This window comes from Hypanus sabinus, chromosome 9 (genome assembly GCF_030144855.1).
Source record: "Hypanus sabinus isolate sHypSab1 chromosome 9, sHypSab1.hap1, whole genome shotgun sequence".
Taxonomy (NCBI): Eukaryota; Metazoa; Chordata; class Chondrichthyes; order Myliobatiformes; family Dasyatidae; genus Hypanus; species Hypanus sabinus.
In genome coordinates, this window is record NC_082714.1 from 7,725,300 (window position 1) to 7,746,969 (window position 21,670).

The window sequence follows — 21,670 nt, forward strand, 5'->3', positions numbered from 1 at the left end:
ATTATAATAGAGTCAAACATCATGGATTTAAAAATAAAATTGGCTCAGTAACAGCTGGCTCACAGCAATAGCAGCCTGCATTTGCTCCTGATCTCCGGTGCTATCTGTGTGGAGTTGCACATTTTCCACATGGCTGCATGAGTTTCCCTGAGTGCTCTAATTTTCTCCCAATGTGCTTGCCTGGGGTTAATTGGTTACTGTAAATTGCTCTTGGGTAGGTGAGAGTGGAGTTGATGGGCAGAGTTTGAGAATAGGAGCAGGTGTCGTCACCAATTAACTGGACTCTTAAAAACTGACACTCATTCCTCAATCACACTTTTACTTACTTGTGCACAAGTGAACAGTGTGACCCCTGTCTCCATAAAGTATGAACAAAGAAATATCATTTTTATACAGAGCAGTGCACGCACACAATGCTGGAGGAACTTAACAGGTCAGGTAGGATCTATTGAAAGGAATAAACAGTTGACATTTTGGGTCAAGACCATTCATCATTTTTATACAAAAAAGATTGGTTGGGTATGGATACTGACCAATTGGTAATATTGTATATGTTTGAAGTTTAAAGTAAATTTTATTATCAAAGTACAGATATGTCACCATATACAACCGAGATTCATTTTCCTGTGGGCTTAATCAACAGATTTATAAAATAAAAAGTATTATAGCATCAATGAAAGACCACCCAACTAGGGCATTGAACAGCAGTGCAGAAAATGACAAACTGTGCAAATACAAAAAGATTAAAGCAATAATAAGTAAATAAACAATAAATATGGAGAAAATGAGGTGAAGAGTCCTTGACAGTTGAGTCCAATGGTTTTGCACATATTTCAATGATGGGACATTTGAAGTTATCCCTTTTAGTTCAAGAACCTGATGGTTGAGGGGTAATAGCTGTTCCTTAACCTGGTGGTGTGAGTCCTAAGGCTCTTGTATCCCTTTCTTGATGGCAGCAGCGAGAAGAGAGTGTGGCCTAGGTGATGGTGGTCCCTGATGATGGATGTTGCTTTCTTGCGACAGCACTTCATGCAGATGTGCTCAGTGATTTTGGGGGTGGGGGGGTGTTTTACCCGAGATAGACTGGGCTGATCCACTACTTTTTGTACGATTTTGTACAACTTTTTGTGATTGATCTTGCAAAATTGCTTATTTGTGAGATCAATCACATTACTGTAATGTTGTTAATAGCCTATAGAATCTCCACATTAAATGCCATTAATACTTCAGAATTAGTAAAATAACTGACCAATAGTAAGTGTCATCCTAGAATCTTTTGTTTGCATCCTTGTCTTTGTATGCCAGTCCCCAGCTATGCTAAGGGAAGACCTTTTTTGCCTAAGTTGACTGCACACTTACCTGTAAGCTGTCCTTGCTTGGACGTTGTCTTAAACCTTGCTTTGTTTCAACTTCCATGTACAAAAAATAAGCAATGGGATGGGATTGCACTACAAGCTGGTATTGACTTGAATAGCCAAATTGCAGCTTTCTGTATTGTGAGATATATGGTGGCAAATCCCAAAGACATTCAGGCTTGTAGGTTAATTGGTCACTATAAATTGCCCCTAGTGTGTAGATGAGTGGTAGAATTTGGGAAAAGCTGACAGGAATGTAGGAAGAATATGATAGCGTAACTGTGTGTTTAATGATTGGCGTGGAATAAAAGTGGGAAGGTGAACCAGAGAGAGGAATATGTGGGTGGTGGACAGATTGAGAGGGTGGGGGTGGAGAAGGAGACAAGGTGATGGTGCTGGTTGGTTGGGGTGGGGAACAGAAGTGATTTCTAGAAGTTAGAGAAATCAATGTTCGTGTTGTCAGTTTGGAGTCTCCCAAGGCAGAATACAAGGTGCTGTTCCATCAATCTGCATCTAGCCTCAACTTGACAGCAAATGAGGTTGTGGACAGACATGTCAGAACAGGAAGTGGAATCAAAATGACTGGTCACCGGGAGATCCCAGTTACAACAGATAGAGCGAAGGTGCTCGACGAACCAGTTTCCTCCCCAATCCGTGTGAGTGTAGTGAACTGTGAGGGTGATAGTAAGTAGATGTAATGGTAAGCCAGTGAAATGGGGAAAGGAGAGTTAACCTATTCAACCTGAGTAACCAAAAGGGAAGAATTTGCACAATTATGGGCAAAAGGCAAGAGAATGACCAACTAAGTTGTTCTTGTCTAAAGCCAGTAAAAACTCCAAATAGCCTGAGTCCTGATGAAGTTTATCAGCCCAAAACATGGCCTGTTTATTTCCCTCCACAGATGCTGCCTGACCTGCTGAGTTCCTTCAGCATTTTGTGTGTGTGTTTGATACTTTGGATTTCCCACATCTGCAGATTTTTGTCTGTGATTCTGTTACCTGTATCCTGTGGACATTAATGAAATTGCATATATTGTAGAATATTTTGTGTGGTGAAGGAAAGACACTTCTCTTATTCAACCATCCTTTTTTTATTCTTTTTTATAGGTCTTTAGGTGTTGCATTATGGGAGTTATTTGAGAACGCCAGCCAGCCGTACATGCACCTTTCTGACAAAGAGGTGCTAATCTTTGTTATAAAGGAACAGCAAATTAAACTCCCTAAACCTCAGCTGGAGTTGACTCACTCTGACAGATGGTAATTGCTTGGTTTTATAGCTTTATATGTTTTGAAATGTAATTCCCACTGTTATACCTGTGTTAGTCATAGGGCTTATGTAGACAAGGCACTGTTGCTAAGAAACAAAGATGCATGATATGCTTATCTGACATTAAAATGTCTACGTCCGTTTATTTATAAACCCGCAGAGTCAAAAATATTAAGTAAATCTGTTCTTTAGGATGAATCTGCGTCAATGTTATCAGATTGAAACCGCAATTGCATTATTGTGTCTGCAGTAAGGCAATTGGCGGGATGTGGGAGGTGGAGGAAATTGTCTGTGTTTAAAAGTAGCCCCTTAAGAAGTGAAGAAGTACAATATTTAAACTAGTCAGAGTCAGAATCACGTTTAATATCACTAGCACATGTCATGAAATATATTGTTTTGCGATATGGTGCAATACATAAAAAGCCTATAAATTACAATAAGAAATCTTCTTAAAAATTAAAGTAGTAATGCAAAAATAGCGAGGTAGTTTTCTTGGGTTGGTTCATTGTCCATTCAGAAATCTGATGGCAGAGGAGAAGAAGCTATTGCCAAAACGTAGTTAGAAATCTATCTGTACAGATTGAAATGTGGTTGTATTGGAATGATCTTAAAACCATTCATGAACTGTTGTTTGAAGTTGAAAGGGAATGTTTAATTTAATACCCGGATTCTAAGAATTAAAAGAGTATTGATGTAAATTCGCTAATTTGGAGATAATGTTATTGAACTATAGTAAACCTTTACAAATTAATAAACATGCAGCATGGTTGCATTGCCTCAATTCCTAAAACGTGAGAGGGTGCTTGCATTGACATTTTTACATGTCAGCATCGATTGTATCCTAAGTACCAAGGGTTAGAAGCTTTAACAAGCAGCTTGTGCTCAAGCTGTAGTATGTGCCAAAATCAGAAAGGATTGATGCCTTTCCCTAAACCCCCTTTAGGAGACATTTAAAGGTATTTGATTCATGATTGTGACCATAAGGCATAGTCTGCTGAGGCTGTATACCCTCCACTATAGGAAACATCCTCTCCATGCCCAGTCTACCTCGGCCTTTCAAAATTTGATAGGTTTTAATGAGGACAGAATTCCCTTTATGGCATCTAGAAAATAGGGATCTGGGATTAATTCGGTAACTTTGGCAAAAAGTTTCGTGGGCAGTCTGTGGTATAAATTGAATTGAAAATACACGTGGACTAAGATGTTAACTATCCTGTGCTATCACCAGTGGGATCATCAGTTGATCTGCCACCTGTCTTCAGGAGTTTCGGCCTGATTATGATCAAGACTCCCTCGAGGTGATGGGCCAGCAGTGCTAAAGCACCACCTCCCACTGGTGAGCATAAAAACTTGGCATTGGCCTCTATCAGAGTTGTTGGTCACTTCCATCCAACAGATAGTCTGCTCTTCAGGTGTCTATGCAGCTACTGAAGGGTTTGCAAAAGATGGAGACACTGTCCAACTATCTGCCCCTGTGGACGTACTTAGTCCACACCCATGATGGTCCTGTCTTTGCTGCCGCAGCTACAGCCCTGCTGGTTGACTTGATCTCTCTTCTAGTGAAGCCAAGGTCATGCAGCCCCTTCTGGAAAATGAACCTACTTCAAATGGATAGCATGAGACCTTCCACCCTCTGTCTCTGCACTCTGATCTTAAATCTGCATACTTAGCTAACTTGCACTCATGGGCTTCATCAATGTTGTCTTCCCAGGGGACAGTGAGTTCACCAATAATCACTTCTCTACTGGTGTCAGACCATACAATTATATCTGGACGCAATTTGGTGAAAGCTATTTGCTCCTGGAAACTGGCTTTTCCATCCAGGTTGGCCTTGACACACCAATCATTGGCTGAAGAAAGTATGCTCAATCGTAGGCCTGCACTGTACACCCTTGACTTGGAGCCTTCTTTCACAAATGATATGCGATGTTCTGTGCAACATGGGGCATGAGATAAGTTGTGCTGCAGTACTCTGCTCAACTGCTTCTGTTACAGCTTTGAGAACGTTGTTATGTCTCCAAGTATACATGCCACTGGAAAGATTGACTCTGCATGCACTCAAAGTATGTTGAAGTGTTCCCTTCTCGCCACAAGCAGTACACCTGTCTGTCCTATCTTCATACCAGGCGCTGAGGTTGGCAGGTGTTGGGAGCAGGTCATATGCTGCTCTGCATAGAAAAGAAATGCGGAGCGGTTCCATCTGCCACAGAACATTCCAAGATAGCTGCCGTTGTTCAACACTTTCCCACCGGGTCCAAGCCCCTTGTTTGGTCAGGCCAGCTGATTTAGCTAACCTCTTCTCCTCTTCTACCTCTCATATTTCTTGCGTTACAAGCTCACGACACTCCTTACCTGTAGAAGATGATCACCACTTGTGGGTTGTCCATCCGAGTCCCTGGCGGCCTAACTGGGTAGCACCAACCATCTCCTTGTGCTTCAATCTAGAGTCTGCCTCATCAACTGCTACCTGGGCTGACCACTTCCTGCCTGATCACACATCCGGCTGGGTGTTCTTGATGACAGGGTCTTTTGAGTCTCAAAGCATCAAGAATGATCTTACCTTGGCTACCTTGACCTCTTCAACAAGGGATTGCACTGGGATGGTAAGCTTTGCCTGGCTACTGTGGATTGCAGCATTGGTGAGGCTGCTCGGTACTCCAAGCCACTTCTTCAGATACTTGTTGATCTTCCATTCCATTGCCTCAACATGGGACATTGCCACTTCATAGACAGTTAGTGGCCACTTTATCCGTGGCATCAGTCCGTACTTCAAGCACCACAACTTCAACTTGCCAGGCAAGCCACACTTGTCAACAGACATCAGACCTCTGCTGATCTGTTCTCCTGTCTCTTGAACGCTCTTGGTGTCTCTCAGCTTCTCTGTGTACCATCGCCCAAGGCTCTTAGCTGGTTGGTCCTGAATGGATGGACTCTCCTTCCCACAAAGGGTGAAATGAAAGTCAGCCAGCTTCCCTCTTCTAAGAACAAGGCTCCTTGACTTCTTGATCTTGAACTTCATTCTTCCCCAATCCATTAGCTTCTTGAGTCTAGATAGTACACTTTCCACTGCCTCCGTGCTAGGACCCAAAAGGGGGAGATTGTCCATAAATGTTCATATTGGTGGTAACTCCCCTCCGCCATCAAGTGCGACACCTGGTCCCACTGATTCTGCAGCCCTCACAATGACCTCCATGGCTAACCCAAAAAGGATGGGTGAAATCGCACATCCCATTGGGATACCAATGTCCAAGCTCTGCCACCTAGTTGTAAACTGTTGAGTGGAAAACCTCATCCAGAAGTCGTTGTAGTACTGCATAACAAAGTTCCTCACCTTAGCAGGAATCCATAAGAATATATATATATATACTGTGTTTGTTTTGACCATAAGACCATCAAACATAGGAGGAAAAATAGACCATGGTGCCAGCTCCACCATTCTCCCAGAGAGTTATGGGGGTCTGGAATGCACTGCCTCGGAAGGCAGTGGAGGCCAATTCTCTGGATGCTTTCAAGAAGGAGCTAGATAGGTATCTTATGGATAGGGGAATCAAGGGATATGGGGACAAGGCAGGAACCGGGTATTGATAGTAGATGATCAGCCATGATCTCAAAATGGCGGTGTAGGCTCGAAGGGCTGAATGGTCTACTTCTGCACCTATTGTCTATTTAATTTATTACCTCTCTCAACCTCATTCCGCTGGCTTCTCCCTGTAACCTTTGACACCCTGATTAACCCAATAACGGCCTCCACAGCCGTCTACAGCCATGAATTCCACATGTTCATTACTCTCTAGATAAAGAAATTCCTCCTCATTTCTGTTCCAAATGGACATCCTTGTATTCTGAGTCTGTGCCCCCTGGTCCTGGGCTCCCCAGATATTAGAAACATCCTCTCAACTCCATTCTGTCTAGGCTCTTCAGTATTCTACAGGTTTCAAAGAGATCCACCCTCATTCTTCTAAGCTCCAGTAAGTACAGGCCCAAAGCCATCAAATGCTCCTCAGACATTAACCTTTTCATTTCCGGGATCATTCTTGTGAACCTCCTGTGGAAATTTTGTGAAAATCAATGGCACTTACCAGTTAGCTATTTCATCATCATTCAGCCATTACATTTTTCCAGTATTTTGTGATCTACCATCCTCCCATGTTACATCCTGAGAAGCAAAAAAAGAAATTTCTGATTTCCAAAAGCAATCAACTAATTTTCGAGAAACTACTTTGCTTAGAAGTGTGCTCCTTTCCCCATTACCTCTTTCCACCATTCCAACTTCCTGTTCATAACAATATAACAGGAATTTGCTCTATCCCTTTATCAGCCTTTGAAGCCAGATTTCAAATTTTCTACAAACTGTCTCCGCAGTTTGTTCAGTTAATCAAAGCCTGATCGGTAAAAGTAGCTCTAAGTATGTAATTTTGTTCTTAGCTCAAGTAAGTTACATCCAGTGTCCCCAGATACTCTTTAACCCATGTAACCCAAAATAGCCTATTTATGAGAATAAAATCTAATCCTTTAATTATTTTAAAACCCTTAAGCTTTTGAAGATTTTGCTTTTCTAATGTAAAAATCCTCACCTTTCTTGGCCTGTCATGCTAATGAAAATACTTTAAATGAGATGCCAATCTAGTGTTTGTGAGTCCCTGTCTCGCAATCATAATCAAACAAGTTTCAGTCATGCTTTGCTGTTCAAGGTCTTGAGAGAAAATGGTAACCGTAGTTCCTTCTTCATGGTTTGAACAAGGCTTATGTTAGACTTGAACTTCAAAAAGTAAATTTATTATCAAAATGCATATATACTACGAGGTTCGTGTTTTGGCAGGCATTTACAGGAAATTAAGTAATACAACAATCAATGAAAAACTACACACAAAGACCAAGAAACAACTGACTTGCAAAAGAAGATGAACTGAGTGCAATTGCAAAAAAATACTGAGCACATGAGTTGTAGAGTTCCTGAAAATGAGTCCATAGGTATGTAAGTATTTATTTAGCGATACAGCATGGAATAGGCCCTTCTGGTCCTTCAAACCAGGCTATCCCAGCAGCCTCCAATAAACCTGATTACCTCTAATCTAATCATGGGACAATTTACAACGACCAATTAACCTACCCAGTACGTCTTTGGATTGTGGAAGGAAACCAGAGTAAGCCCATGCATTCCACAGGGAGGATGTAGAGAGACTCCTTACAAAACAGCACCAGAATTGAACCTTGAACTCCAGAATGCCCCAAGCTATATTAGTGTCGCACTAACCCCTTCCTACCATGATGCCCAGGTTGTGGAATCAGTTCAGTGTTGAGGTGAGTGAAATTATCCATGCTGGTTCAAGAGCCTGATGGTTCAGAGCTGTTCCTGAACCTGGTGGTTGGACCTGAGGCTCCTGTGTCACCTCCTTGATGGTAGTGGTGAGAAGAGAGCATAGCCCACATGGTGGTGTCCTCTAATAGATGCTGCTTTCTTGTAGATGTGCTCAGTGGTGGGAAGAGCTTTTCCTGTGAGGTACTGGGCTGTATCTACCACCTTCTGCAAGATTTTCCTTGGCTCCAGTTACTTTTGTGTTTTTTCCACCCTCCCCCCTTTCATGTCCATTTCATTAATGAGTTAGCTTTGAGAGAGGTGAAGACACCTTTGCAAACGAGAGACAAAATGGAAAAGTATGATTTGGAGAATTGCCATTGTTTTCCCGCAGCAGAACACTTTGTCCGGGGTTTGATTAGAAATATGGTGCAAGATAAAATAAAACAAAGCACACATGCATACATGAGGTGTCAACGGGCAAGCACAATCCAAGGGAGAGACAAACAGACACAGGATGAAAAGAGATTGCTGAGAAAGGAAGTGAGAGACGGAATACCAGACAAAAGAAAGTGAAGACTATTAAAACATCTGTGTGAAAGCTAAAATGGTTAAAATTAGAGGCACGTGGGAAGAGAAATACACTCAGTGGCCACTTCATTTGGTACTTCCTGTACCAAATAAAGTGGCACTGAGTCTGTCTGTGGTCTTCTGTTGGTATAGCACGTCCATTTCAAGGTTTGCCGTGTTGTGCATTCAGAAATGCTCTTCTGCACACCATGGTTGTGACTCATAATTATTTGAGTTACTGTTGCCTTTCTGACAGTTTGAAGTAGCCTAACCATTCTCCTCTGACCTCTCTCATTAATAAGGCATTTTTACCACAGAGCTGCTGCTCATTGGATGTTTTTTGCTTTTCACATCATTCTCTGTAAATTCTAGAGACTGTTGTGCGTGAAAATCCCAGATGATCAGTTTTTAAGATACTCATATCACCCCATCTGGCACCAAGAATCATTCCACAGTCAGAGTCACATAGATTACATTCCTTCTCCGTTCTGATATTTGGTCTAAACAACTGAATCTCTTGACCGTGTCTGTGTGCCTTTATGCATTGAGTTGCTGCAACATGATTGGCTGATTAGATATTTGCATTAACAAGCAGGTGTACAAATGTACATTTAAAAAAAAGTGGCCAGTGAATATTAAGATGAGAAACACTGGAAAAACAAAATGAAACAATTACTGGAAAACTGAAATATAATAGAAAATGTAAGTGGTCAGCTTGACTATTTATAAAAGAAATTAAAGATGTAACTTGCTTCGCCTAGCGGCTTAGTATAGGGGGTGATAAACCCCCCCCCCCCCACCCCCGGCTCGGCCAAACTTAAGAAATCTTGTTCGGGTGGATGCTGTGCAATGTGTCCCCTATAACAAATCAGTATCCTGAAATAACACAGTACACGATATGCAATTAAACGATTAAGCTTTATAACTCTTACTAGTAGAGAAGTTAGTAGAGAAATGAAATAAAAGAAAAAAAGGAGCCCAATCTTATTAAACAGTCTGTGCGCAAAGTTGGAGCTCACTGAGAAACCGATCATTCACCATCGACCTTCTCCGATGATCGCTGCCCTTCGGACCCTCGCTTCGAGTCCACCCCATCCGGCGGTCTACCAACTCTCTCCATTCGTGTCTTCTCTCCTCATCTCTCTCTCTGCCAAGAGCCCATGAAAATAAACTCCTTCCAGAATCACAAGACAGGGCAACAAAATCCTGATTGACTAACATGCATCCACAGTCCCATTATCTCCAGCCATAACCCAAACATTGCTGCTACAGAGTAACCATTACTTCAGCAGTGAACATTACAGAGAAGCCATTACAACGCATTACAAAGATAATATTGTTATGAAATCCCGTAACTGGATCACATACCAGCAAAAATAGAGAGGTCCGTTGAAGTCTGATGGTACTATTTTTAAAAGTCTTTATTTATGAAGGGGCACAAAAATAAGATTAATACAAACATTCAGCTAATATACGTCGTCACTACTCAATCTAAAAGCGCGGGTCTAATAATAACCATCAATAAGAAACAGCTTGATCGTTTGTCTAGGGGATAATATATTGTCCGATGGAAATATAAAAGTCACTCAGTTCCTGCAGGCTTCAGCCTTTTGGGGACCGCTGGGTTTTCACTTGTTGGAGAGAGAGAGAGATTGGTGAGAAAAGAAACTTGCCCGGGTATTTTATGAAGCGAATCCGTTGAATCAGGGAAGCAGGCTTCCCCGTTGTTAGCTAAAAGCTGGTTTCCGTGGTTCCAGTCACCGATTCCAGCAACGGAATCGAACGCACGTGACTTCCTTCAAATGGCTTCCCGCTACTACGGGATCGTTAGCGTTTCTTCTGGTGCGTCTGAAGAGGTTGTTCCCCCAGACCCTCTTTTATACTTCCTCACGGGGTCTCAGATGTCAATCAGGTTGGGATGATGCAATCTCTCTCTCAACCAGCCCACTTTGCCTGAGGGCTTGCACGTAGCATAGTCCCCAATCCACAAATGTGGTCTCCAGGAGACAATGGTCAATGTCGCATTATTTTGCATCGCGGTGGAACGAGGTATTCGGTACGTCTCTCTCTCTCCCATTTCCTAGGTCTACTGACCACCCTCAACTAGTGCTCTTGCGATTCTCACAAAGGAGGGGGCTACGGACATAACACCTCCCCTCTTAAAGGCGTTTTTTTACCAGCGGTTAAAAACGGATTAGTACAGAGTCTTACAGGATTTTTGAATCTAACACAATACACAAGCTTCTCTTTTCACTACAGAGCAATACAGGTATACATTTAATTCGACATCCAAACGGTTAACGATTACAATGGCATTTCCTTTAATATTGTAACACCTTGTACCTTTCTAAAGTCTCGTAGCATCAGACTTCAACTTAATAACCACCTTTTTTTTTCAGCAACAAAACTAAGGAGTTGTGATCTTCGCTTATGTGCATCTACAAAAGTTTATGCGAATACTAATCGTTTCGGTCGTTTTACTTAACCGGCAGGTTTCCAAGGGGGCTGTCATTATTATTCACAGGCTTTGGCGAAATCCCCTACAACCTGCTTTGCTGTTTAAAATGGCATCCCCATTAACCGTCGCCTCTTTTCTGGTGAGTCCCTCCCCGTGGGGAACTTGAGTAATTTGGAGTGGTAAAATCCCGCCTGCCTCGTTCATAGGGGTTATTTTATCAACACCGTGTCCCAAACTTAGACCATTTCCACCCAATTCTTTAATTTTACTCAGGTGGCTAGCCCTTTTGTCAGGACACTTCAGGCTATTGGCTTTTAATTCAAACTCTTGGTTCAAGTAGCATTTCGAATTCGGCCTCTTCACACCCCATCCTGGCATAACAATAGAGTGGGAGGGCCCACTATCTCCTGGCTCACTCTGTAAGCGATCTGCCAGGTTTAAAATTTCTTCATTCGACTTGGGAACTACAGACTTTCCGTTTCCTTCCATAATAATCCTCATCTCCCCATTAAATTCTGCATTAACTTTGAACACACCTTCGAGTACAAACACCTGGGAACTCATGGTTACCAAGGTTAACCTTTTTTCCACTGAACCAAGTCAATCTGACCCACAAGGACGGCTGCCCTGTTCCACTGAATCAAATACCTCAGACTTCTTCTGAGCTCCATTACTAGGTTCAGTACCACATGCATCCCCACCTTGGACACACTCAAACGGGGCATTGGCCTCTTTCAGGCTTTCAATACCCGTACCCTTTTTAAATTCTAAGTTCCCCTGTTTCTCCCAGGTACTCCCTGGGCAACTCCCTTCCAGAGTAAACTCAACCCCGCGGGCTGAAACAACCTCATCTGCCAACCCAGCAGATTTCTTCGAGGTAAGGGCACCCTTTTCATCTAGAGCTGCCCTCATTTCATTATTGGGAACACCTTTAGAAGTTTCAACTTCCTCAAACAGTTCTGCCAAACCAGACAGATCATCCATGTCCAACTCTGGACCTCTTAACCGCTCTATCGGTTCCTCATCTTTATTTTTTGCCTCTAGGACCTTTCTCCTTGCTAAAGGCAGATCTATCTCCGCTCCCTTACTCTCTTTCACTTTACTACTCTTTGTTTTACCACCCTCTAAACCCTCGTGGTACAGGGTCGGTAGAAACGTCTCGGCCAAATCAAAACTGGCCAGATTTAAACTACTCTCGTTCTCAGCTGCCTTTCTCGACAGACTGCGAGTGACCGCGCATGCGGGATAGATCTGGGACTCGAGGGGTGGGGCCACCACACTTGGCGGGTCGGCATCATGGCTGCCCAAACCTTACCACCTGCTAAATCGTTACCAAGAAGGACGTCCGCATCAGTTCTCGGGAACTCTGATGGCACCCCTATTTCAACGGGTCCAGACACCAGCTCACAATCCATAATGGCCTCATGTAAAGACACCATTTCTATCTTTTTACTGATCCCCTCTACCGCTACCATGCCTGTTTTTCAACCAAATTCTAGTACCTTACTGCTGATCAACGACAGCTCAGCCCCCTTCTCGTACTCTGTCTACCCGGGGCTCTCTTGTCGATTTACTGATTACCACGGCACACCCGATAGGGACTGCGGCTTTCCCTTTTCCTATCTCTTTCCTCAGAGCAAAGCATCTAGATGCAATATGCCCTCCCTTTCCACAATTAAAACAGGTCAAGCCCGGAAACCTCTGGCCGTCTTGCCTTTCCCCCTCAACCTTACCGCTAGCTCCTGGTGGGACCTCTGCCTCACACATTGGACTTTCTTGATCGTTCCCACGGTCTCTGTGGGAACTTTTATTCGAGAAAAACTTTGTCTTGGGGGTTAGGGCATTTTCATCTGCGAATCTAGCAAATTCTGAAATGGACTTATTCGGCTTCTCATTCAAATACATCCGGATGTCCTCCGAAACACAACCTTTAAATTCCTCAATCAAAAGTAACTCCCTAAGACGCCCATAATCCTCGTCCACTTTTTCCGCGGTGCACCAACGGTCCAAGAGCACACCCTTCTCATGGGCAAACTCGGTATACGTCTGATTCCACCCTTTTCGTAAATTTCTGAACTTTTGTCTATATGCTTCAGCTACTAGCTCGTAACCCCAGAGAGTGGCTGCCTTCACCTGGTCATATTTCTCTTCCCCTTCCCCCTCCGTGGACAATGCCGCATATGCCCGCTGGGCCTTCCCTCTTAACACACTTTGTAACAACGCCACCCACTGCTCTCGGGGCCACTTCTGATTCACTGCCACCTTTTCAAAAAGCAAGAAATAACTATCAACATCCGTCTCCTCGAACGGGGGTACTAACCTCAATGCTCGACTGACATCAAACTGCTCCTCTCGGTCCGACCCCTGACTTCGTGGCTCTTGCCTTAACTTCTCCATCTCCAAGTCATGTTTCTTCTGTCTCTCTGCCTCCTTCTCCTTCTCGGCCCTCTCCTTCTTCTCGGCCCTCTCCTTCTCCTTCTCGGCCCTCTCCTTCTCCTTCTCGGCCCTCTCCTTCTCCTTCTCGGCCCTCTCCTTCTCCTTCTCGGCCCTCTCCTTCTCCTTCTCGGCCCTCTCCTTCTCCTTCTCGGCCCTCTCCTTCTCCTTCTCAGCTGCTTCCAGCTCTTTTAGCTGAAGTTCATGCTCTTTCTTTCTCGGCCCACTCTCTCTCGGCCCTTTCCTTCTCTATTTCCAGCTGTTTTAACTTAATTTCATGTTCCCACCTTAATTTCTCCAACTCTAACTGAGCTGCCCCACTAGCTGGTACCTTTTCAGGGATATTTTCCAATACCTCAGCTGTAAACACATTCTTCCCAATATAATACTGAGTTATTGCCCTTCGCACCTCCCGCTTTTTCATTGACAACCTCACCCCTGCGAGGGTTAACTCCTTCGCCAATTTTATCAAGTCTGATTTGGAGGCCGCCTCCAGAGTCGGGTTTTCTATAAATTCACCCACGTCCATCTTTGCTAGTTTCCCATCTGGCTACCCGCGTAACTAGATCCAAGTTTTGGACCTACAAGCCCGATTCACTGGCCCTCCAATTTGGTGTCATATCCCGAGACGAGAACCCCAACTGTTATGAAATCCCGTAACTGGATCACTTACCAGCAAAGATAGAGAGGTCCGTTGAAGTCTGATGGTACTATTTTTAAAAGTCTTTATTTATCAAGGGGCACAAAAATAAGATTAATACAAACATTCAGCTAATATACGTCGTCACTACTCAATCTAAAAGCGCGGGTCTAATAATAACCATCAATAAGAAACAGCTCGATGGTTTGTCTAGGGGATAATATATTGTCCGATGGAAATATAGAAGTCACTCAGTTCCTGCAGGCTTCAGCCTTTTGGGGACCGCTGGGTTTTCACTTGTTGGAGAGAGAGAGAGAGATTGGTGAGAAAAGAAACTTGCCCGGGTATTTTATGAAGCGAATCCGTTGAATCAGGGAAGCAGGCTTCCCCGTTGTTAGCTAAAAGCTGGTTTCCGTGGTTCCAGTCACCGATTCCAGCAACGGAATCGAACGCACGTGACTTCCTTCAAATGGCTTCCCGCTACTACGGGATCATTAGCGTTTCTTCTGGTGCGTCTGAAGGGGTTGTTCCCCCAGACCCTCTTTTATACTTCCTCACGGGGTCTCAGATGTCAATCAGGTTGGGATGATGCAATCTCTCTCTCAACCAGCCCACTTTGCCCGAGGGCTTGCACGTAGCATAGTCCCCAATCCACAAATGTGGTCTCCAGGAGACAATGGTCAATGTCGCATTATTTTGCATCGCGGTGGAACGAGGTATTCGGTACGTCTCTCTCTCCCATTTCCTGGGTCTACTGACCCCCCCTCAACTAGTGCTCTTGCGATTCTCACTAAGGAGGGGGCTGCGGACATAACAATATCAAATTGAAAGAAAAGGCTTAAGAAGTTTATCAGAGTACTAGAACATAGAAATTTACAGCATATTACAGGCCCTTCAGCCCACAATGTTATGCCGACCATGTAACCTACTCTAGAAACTGCCTAGAATTTCCCTAGCGCATAGCCTAATTTTCTAGGCTCTATGTACCTATCTAAGAGGCTCTATTTACACATCCAGACATTTCCACAGCAACTACTTCAGTGAGAATTGTTTTAGATGACATGCCAAATCTTCTCAAACTGCTAAGAAAACAGAGGCACCGCTGTGCTTTTCTTCAATATGGTGCTTGCATGCTGGACCCAGGACAGAGCCTCCGAAATAATGACACAGGAATTTAAAGCTGTTGACCCTCTCCACTTCTGATCCCCCGATACCCTGATGAGGACTGACTTGTAGACTTCTGGTTTCTTTCTCCTGAAGTCAATAATCATTGATTATTGATTAATTATTGAATTTTTCATTGGTTCTATCTTTTCTCTTTGTTTTACTGTGAATGCCTACAAGAATATGAATCTCAGGGTAGTATTTAGTGACATACATGTACTTTGATAATAAATTTAATTTGAACCTTAAGAGTTAAAAGAAGCCAATCCTGAGGACTGGAAGCATTTTAGAATTCAGTAATGAATGACCTAGAAATTGATAACAGGAGACATAAATTAAGAGCAAATTATAAGAAATTTAAGAGCTCAAGAAAGGAGCCAGCAACTGTAAGATCTTCTATAAGTACATATAAAGGTAATTGAGAATCCCTTGTAAACAGATGAGAGAATTTATAATGGGAAATAAGATTAGGTTCCCTAACTAAAGTTTTAACTGCAGGCTCTGCAGCATGAATGGAAATGCAAGTTCACTTCAATAATGAAGTTCTATCTTACAGGTATGAAGTTTTGCAGTTCTGTTGGTTAGCTCCAGAAAAGAGACCAACAGCTGAGGAGATTCATCGTCTGCTAACTTACCTCCGCATGCAGAGTCAGAAGGAATGCGAGGACGACTTTGAAATGAGATGGAATGCACTGAAGTCCAGCAACAACAATCGGCAGGCGATGGTGAACAATTCGTCGTTTCCAATCCTGGAGCACTTTGTTGCTGAGCAACTGAACCAGGAGATGGATGATATCCTCACGGTCACTGAAACTAGTAAAGGACTGAATTTTGAGTATGTGTGGGAGACAGCTAAACTTGACCATTTTGAAGACCATGTTCAAGGAAATGATGGTGCAAAGGTGAACTATCAGAGCATTTTCTACCCCACAGATACTTCTGAGAAAGGTGATTTCTCTATTGTCCACACTCAATCAGATAATAAATTCACTAGGAAGGAGGATAAAGGAAGTCCGCTTGTATCAGGGATCGTTCCTGTATTTGATACTCACTATCCCTCCATTGGAAGTGAATACTATATACAGCTGGAGGAACAAAGTGAAACTAACTTAGATGTTGATGAAAATTCAGGCTTTCCCAATGAGGGGACCTTCCAGACCAAGGATTCCCAGTCCTTTGTTATCCTCGGAGACTCTGGAGATGATTTGAGTACGGATGTGGATTTCTTTCCACATTGCAATGAAGACTTGCAAAAGTCTGAACTAACAGAGGCATTGATTACTTCCAGCACTCCTAGTTATGCTGAAAGCCCTAGCCACAATGATATCTTCTATGATCACAAGTTGGAGGAGATGCCTTACAACAAAGGAATCTTGAACACTGATGAAATCATAATGCTAGATCTACCCGAACTCAGTGAGATTACAAGGAAAAATGCACTTGGTCTAGTTTCAAATAAAGAAACTCCCATGGAGTCGTTAATCCATCAACCTGTGTCACTTGATTTAAACACCTCTAGTCCCATTTTGGAAGAAAAAATAGACTTTGTTTTCACAGAAAGCATCAATAGTGATGGCCGTTCGGGATTGACCCGATCTGAGGGGTTGCCCTCGAATTTTTTTCTTAAAGAAAATAAACTTTTACACGACTCTTCACCCAAAGGTGATGCCGGCAGTGATACAGGAAACTTGGTGACTTTATCAGATTTTAGTGTTGCCTCTGTTAATTCGCACATACCTGCGGACAGAACAATAGACACAGGGTTAGCTGATCAAAGTAAGCAAATAACTAGTTCTCAACTGCATGGAATTGCATGCAGCTTTACTGACCAAGTTTATTCACAGAGTAGTTCACTTCAAATTCCAAATGATAATAAATGGGCATCGGACATTTTTTTGGATGAGAATAAGGTGATGTGTAAAGATCAGCAAGTTAAGACAGAGTCAGATGAAGGTTGTGTAATGCATGGTAGTTCAGGGTTAGGATATGACACTACTGATGGCTGCATTTCCAAACGCAGTTTCAATTTGCCTGATGCGCACTGCCAAGAGACTGCTCAATGCAGTGAAAGTGCCGCTGCTAGCATGTGCAATAATGCCAAAACGTACCACCTTACTGAAGGTGGAACTGTGGAAGAAAACACAGCTGTTGTTTCAGTAACAGAATTGGCAAAGCAAACTGAAGCTGTAGACCAAGCACACAATGCACTCAAAATAGATAAAGACATCTTGGGTCATTATGGCCAGGACACCAAATTATCAACTGGACACTTGGCTGAACTCTTCTCAAAAACATTATCAACTTCTCCCCTCTCTGGAACCCCAAATGATTCTGAATCGTTGGCTGCTGAAAAATATGCTTGTTCAGAGATATCTAAAACACAGGACACTGTTTCCTTGTCTGAAGCTCCCAGCCCGTCCAAAAGTATTGAATTCTTAGCTCCCCTCCATTCTGGATGCACTTCAGTAGATGCTTTGAAAGCACTGGAGACTACTGATATAGATGAACCCCCCTCCCATAGCTTTAAAGATACAAATTCAATAGTCTCTGTGCCTTGTCCAGACTTACCAAGTCAAGTTAGCCCTGTGGAAGAGGGCGCATCGTTCTTGCATCCCAGTTCAGAGCAATCAACAGGTACACCAGATTCTTTGGACTCGCTGGAGATGCATGGGGTATTAGGGACTTTAGAAACACAAAATGCAGTTTCTGAGAAATTAAAGCCACCCCAGAAGCAACCAGATAGTGGCTATGAGACTGAAAATCTGGAATCACCTGAATGGTCTTCACAATTGCCCAGCGCAAGTACAGCTCCCACCTCAACTGCTTCCAGTAATGAATTACCTAATACTTTCCCCTCGAACCCACTCATTATTGTGTCTAAGGAGGAAGCTCTTCCTTCTGTGGAGGTCATCGATGTAGATGCTACCAAGGAAGCCTCAAATATGTTAGCCAATGGAAACCAGAACTCCCACAGAGACTCTGCTTATTTCTCCGACAATGATTCCGAACCAGATAAAAGAGCAGATTGTGATGTTGCTGCAAGTACAAATGAAGAAAATGATCTTAAGAATGTGGCTGAATTTGAAATTGTTACTGTTCTCAATGATGAAATTATAGCAACATTGGATTTTGCAGATTTATCAGAGGAAATTGCAGATGATAAGAGTAAGTTGTATTGTTCCGACCAGGAGGAGTTTCCAAAGAACATTCAAACCGGAAGCCAAGGTAACTTTAGTAAGATGAACAGTGATGAAGGATCTGGTGAGAGTTTGGATGCTTCAAGTATAATTGATCCCGAAGGATCAGTTTCAGAGGCTTTGTACAGCACTCCAGTTAGCACTACTCAGTTTTCTGAAGCTATGAAGGAAGACTTTGAAATAATTATTGAGAAGGACATTAAAAAACCATTGTCAAAAGGTAATGAAGGAATTAGACTGAAGGAGCCTGATATTGAAGGACGGTACCTTGGCAGATTAGATGCCTCTGAGCTCTTTAACCTCTCTGAGGAACAAGATGGAATGGAGGCTGACGAAGAAGATGAAAACAGTGATGATTCGGAGGATGAGTTCAAAGGCTATTGCATTAATACTCCCAGTTCAGAGAGTGAGGACGACACAGTGCATCCAGTGCCAGTAGTTGTATCTGAGAATGATGATGGAAAAGCTCTGAAAAGTTTATTGAAGGACCATGGTCCCAGGTCCTCTGATTACCCTACAACAGACCCGGGGAGGAAACGAGTGAAAAAGATAGTGTCATTTTTTGATGACGTCACAGTCTTCTTGTTTGATCAGGTAAGCAAACAGCAAATTAAAACAAAAGGAGAAAATGCTGAAATCATTCAGCAAGTCAGAGAGCATCTGTGAACAAAGACCAAAGTTAATGTTTTAAGACTGATGAAGGATCTTTGACCTACAAGTAGTTTTGATCTGAGATGGTCGTTTTTCTTTCTAGAAAATAGTGTTTGACTTCCTGAGTGTTTCCAGCAATTTACTTTAATTTCTTACTTCTAGCTGCAGCATTTTTTTTTCGGAACTCAGCAAGTTGGGCTGCATCTGTGGAGAAGGATTAACAGTCAATGCTTCAGGCCGAGACCCTTCGTCGGGACTGTATTTCAATGGGCATCTCACTGTGGTTTTCTTTATTCCGTTGTCCACTGTCCCATCTTAGTTGATTCTTTCTTCAGCTCTTTACCTCTTCCATCTATCCCCCATAGCTTCTCACTTCATCCCCACTCTAACATGCACCTTCCTCCTCACCTGCCAGTTCGTTTTCCTCCCTGCCTACCCCCCACCCACCTTTGACCCCCTTTCTAGTCCCAATGAAGGGACTGTCGGAAATGTTGACTATCTATTGCCCTCCATAGATGCTTCCTGACTTGTGAGCTCCTTCACCATTTTGTGTATGGTGCTTAGATTTCCAGCACCTGCAGAATCGTTCATTTCTCACCTTGAATCTATGCCCACTAGCCTTGGGCTCCTTAACCCTGTGAAACTGTTCTTTTCAACGTGTTTAAAAATTTTCAATTCATTAAGTTTATCTTTGATTCTTCCTTATTCATCAGTATTGCAAAATATTAAATTCATTCTGCAAATTCCTTGGTGGCAGAATAGTTATTCTTGCACTCTGTATTCAGGATTTAATTTCCTTAAACTTTGATTCAGATGAATAACTGGCTTAAAGGTTTCTGAACTAAAACTGTGAAAGCAGCAGAATTTGTAATCAAGAACTACCCTAATAAGGAGGAGTACTTGATATTTCAGCATGCTTAAATGTGCATAAGTCTCCAGGACCAGATGGGATTTATGGCAGGTTGCTGCAGGAGGCAAAGATAGAGATAGGTGGAGTTATATCTTTAAATCTTCGGTCAAAAGTGAGACATCAGGTTACTGGAGGACAGCAGACCTAGTTTCTCTTTGCAAAAAAGGCAGCAGGGAAATTCTGATGGCCAGGGCAGCACGGTAGCATAGCAGTTATAACACTTTACAGAGCCAAACACTGATCAAGGATTTCTACATTCTCCCTTGGGAGGAGTGAGTAGGGTGAACTGTGTAGATCAGTGGAGAAAAAGGAGTATCCAGTTTACCTAAAATTGGAGAACTCAGTTTTCAGAATCCCAAGTTTATTATCACTGACATATGTCATGATATTTGTTGTCTTGTGGCAGCAGTACAGTGTAAAACAAATGACTATAAGTTACAATATAAAAAATATAATCAAAAGGAATAGTGAGATAGTGCTTATGGATCATTCAGAAATCCAGTGGCGGAGGGGAAGCAGCTGTTTCTAAAATATTGCATGGGTCTTCTGGCTTCTGTATCTCGTCGCAGTCTGAGTACTCATGGGTTGGTAGATTACTCAGACAGGATACAAGGTGCTGATCCTCGAGTCTGCATTTAACAGTGGAGAAAGTCGAGGATATCTTGCAGCTTTCCCCTGTAACAGTAGGAGATCTAATACCTGTCAAGCCATCACCCAGCTGCCTGCTTTGGTGAGGGCCTGTGTTCTGTTTGCTGTGGCTCTCTGGAGCTCTCAGTTGCCAGCTATTTCAATTTTCCTCCCCCTTTCCATACTCGTATCTGTCCTTGGACTCTTGCACTGCCATGGTATGCAGGAACAGAGACATCTTTAATATGGCATTGTATGTTCGGAGAATCGTTAACAAATTGTTTGATATCCTGCAATTCACAGAGTACAGACATGGGTAGTTAGGTTGAACCTGAATAAGAGACTGGTTAAACCACAGTAAGAACAAAATGTTCAATTCTGCTCACCCAACATTAGGAATGATGGGACAGTGTAGAAAATATTTATCTAATTGATTCTTTCAGGAGATTCTCCGTGGAATAAAGAAGATTCAGAGGAGGTTTAAAAGCAATCACAAAGAAAAGGCAATGTAAATAGAAAGAATCTTGTTCTCAATAGTGAATAATTCAAGAAGTGTGTTCAAAGTTTAAACATTCGAAGTGAATTTATTATTACATTTGTCACCATATACTACTCTGAGATTCATTTGCTTGTGTGTATTCACCATAAATATGAAGAAAGAGAACAGAATCAATGAAAAACAGTACAGCAAAGATGGACAAACAATGTGCAAAAGATAGGATCGTTGAACCCAATGTGTAAATGCAAACAAAGGGAAAATAATATAAATAAATAAGCAAGCAAGCAAGCAATAAATATCAAGAAAATGAGTTGTTGGGTCCTTGAAAGTGAGTCAGTAGGTTGTGGAATTTGTTCAGTGTTGGGGTGAGTGAATTTGAGTTAAGTTATCTCCTCTGGTTCAAGAGCCTGATGGTTGAAGGGTAGTACAGTCGGCCTTCCTTATCCGCGAATTCCGCATGCGCAAATTCGATTCGTGAAAACCCGGAAGTGCTCTTCCAGCACTTGTTGTTCGAGTATGTGCAGACATTTTTTTTCTTGTCATTATTCCCTGAATAATGCAGTATAACATTTACATAGCACTTACATTGTATTAGGTATTATAA

General features: G+C 42.6%; 1 protein-coding gene across 1 annotated transcript in view; it reads left to right on the top strand.

Annotated features, from left to right (window-relative positions):
* lmtk2 (lemur tyrosine kinase 2) overlaps window positions 1–21,670 on the top strand; it is a 134,733-nt gene that overhangs the window by 97,066 nt on the left and 15,997 nt on the right. The window contains exons 10-11 of the mRNA XM_059979015.1: window positions 2,462–2,611; window positions 15,739–18,973. Of these exons, the coding sequence (XP_059834998.1) occupies window positions 2,462–2,611; window positions 15,739–18,973 (3,385 nt within the window). The remainder of the gene's footprint in view (window positions 1–2,461; window positions 2,612–15,738; window positions 18,974–21,670) is intronic.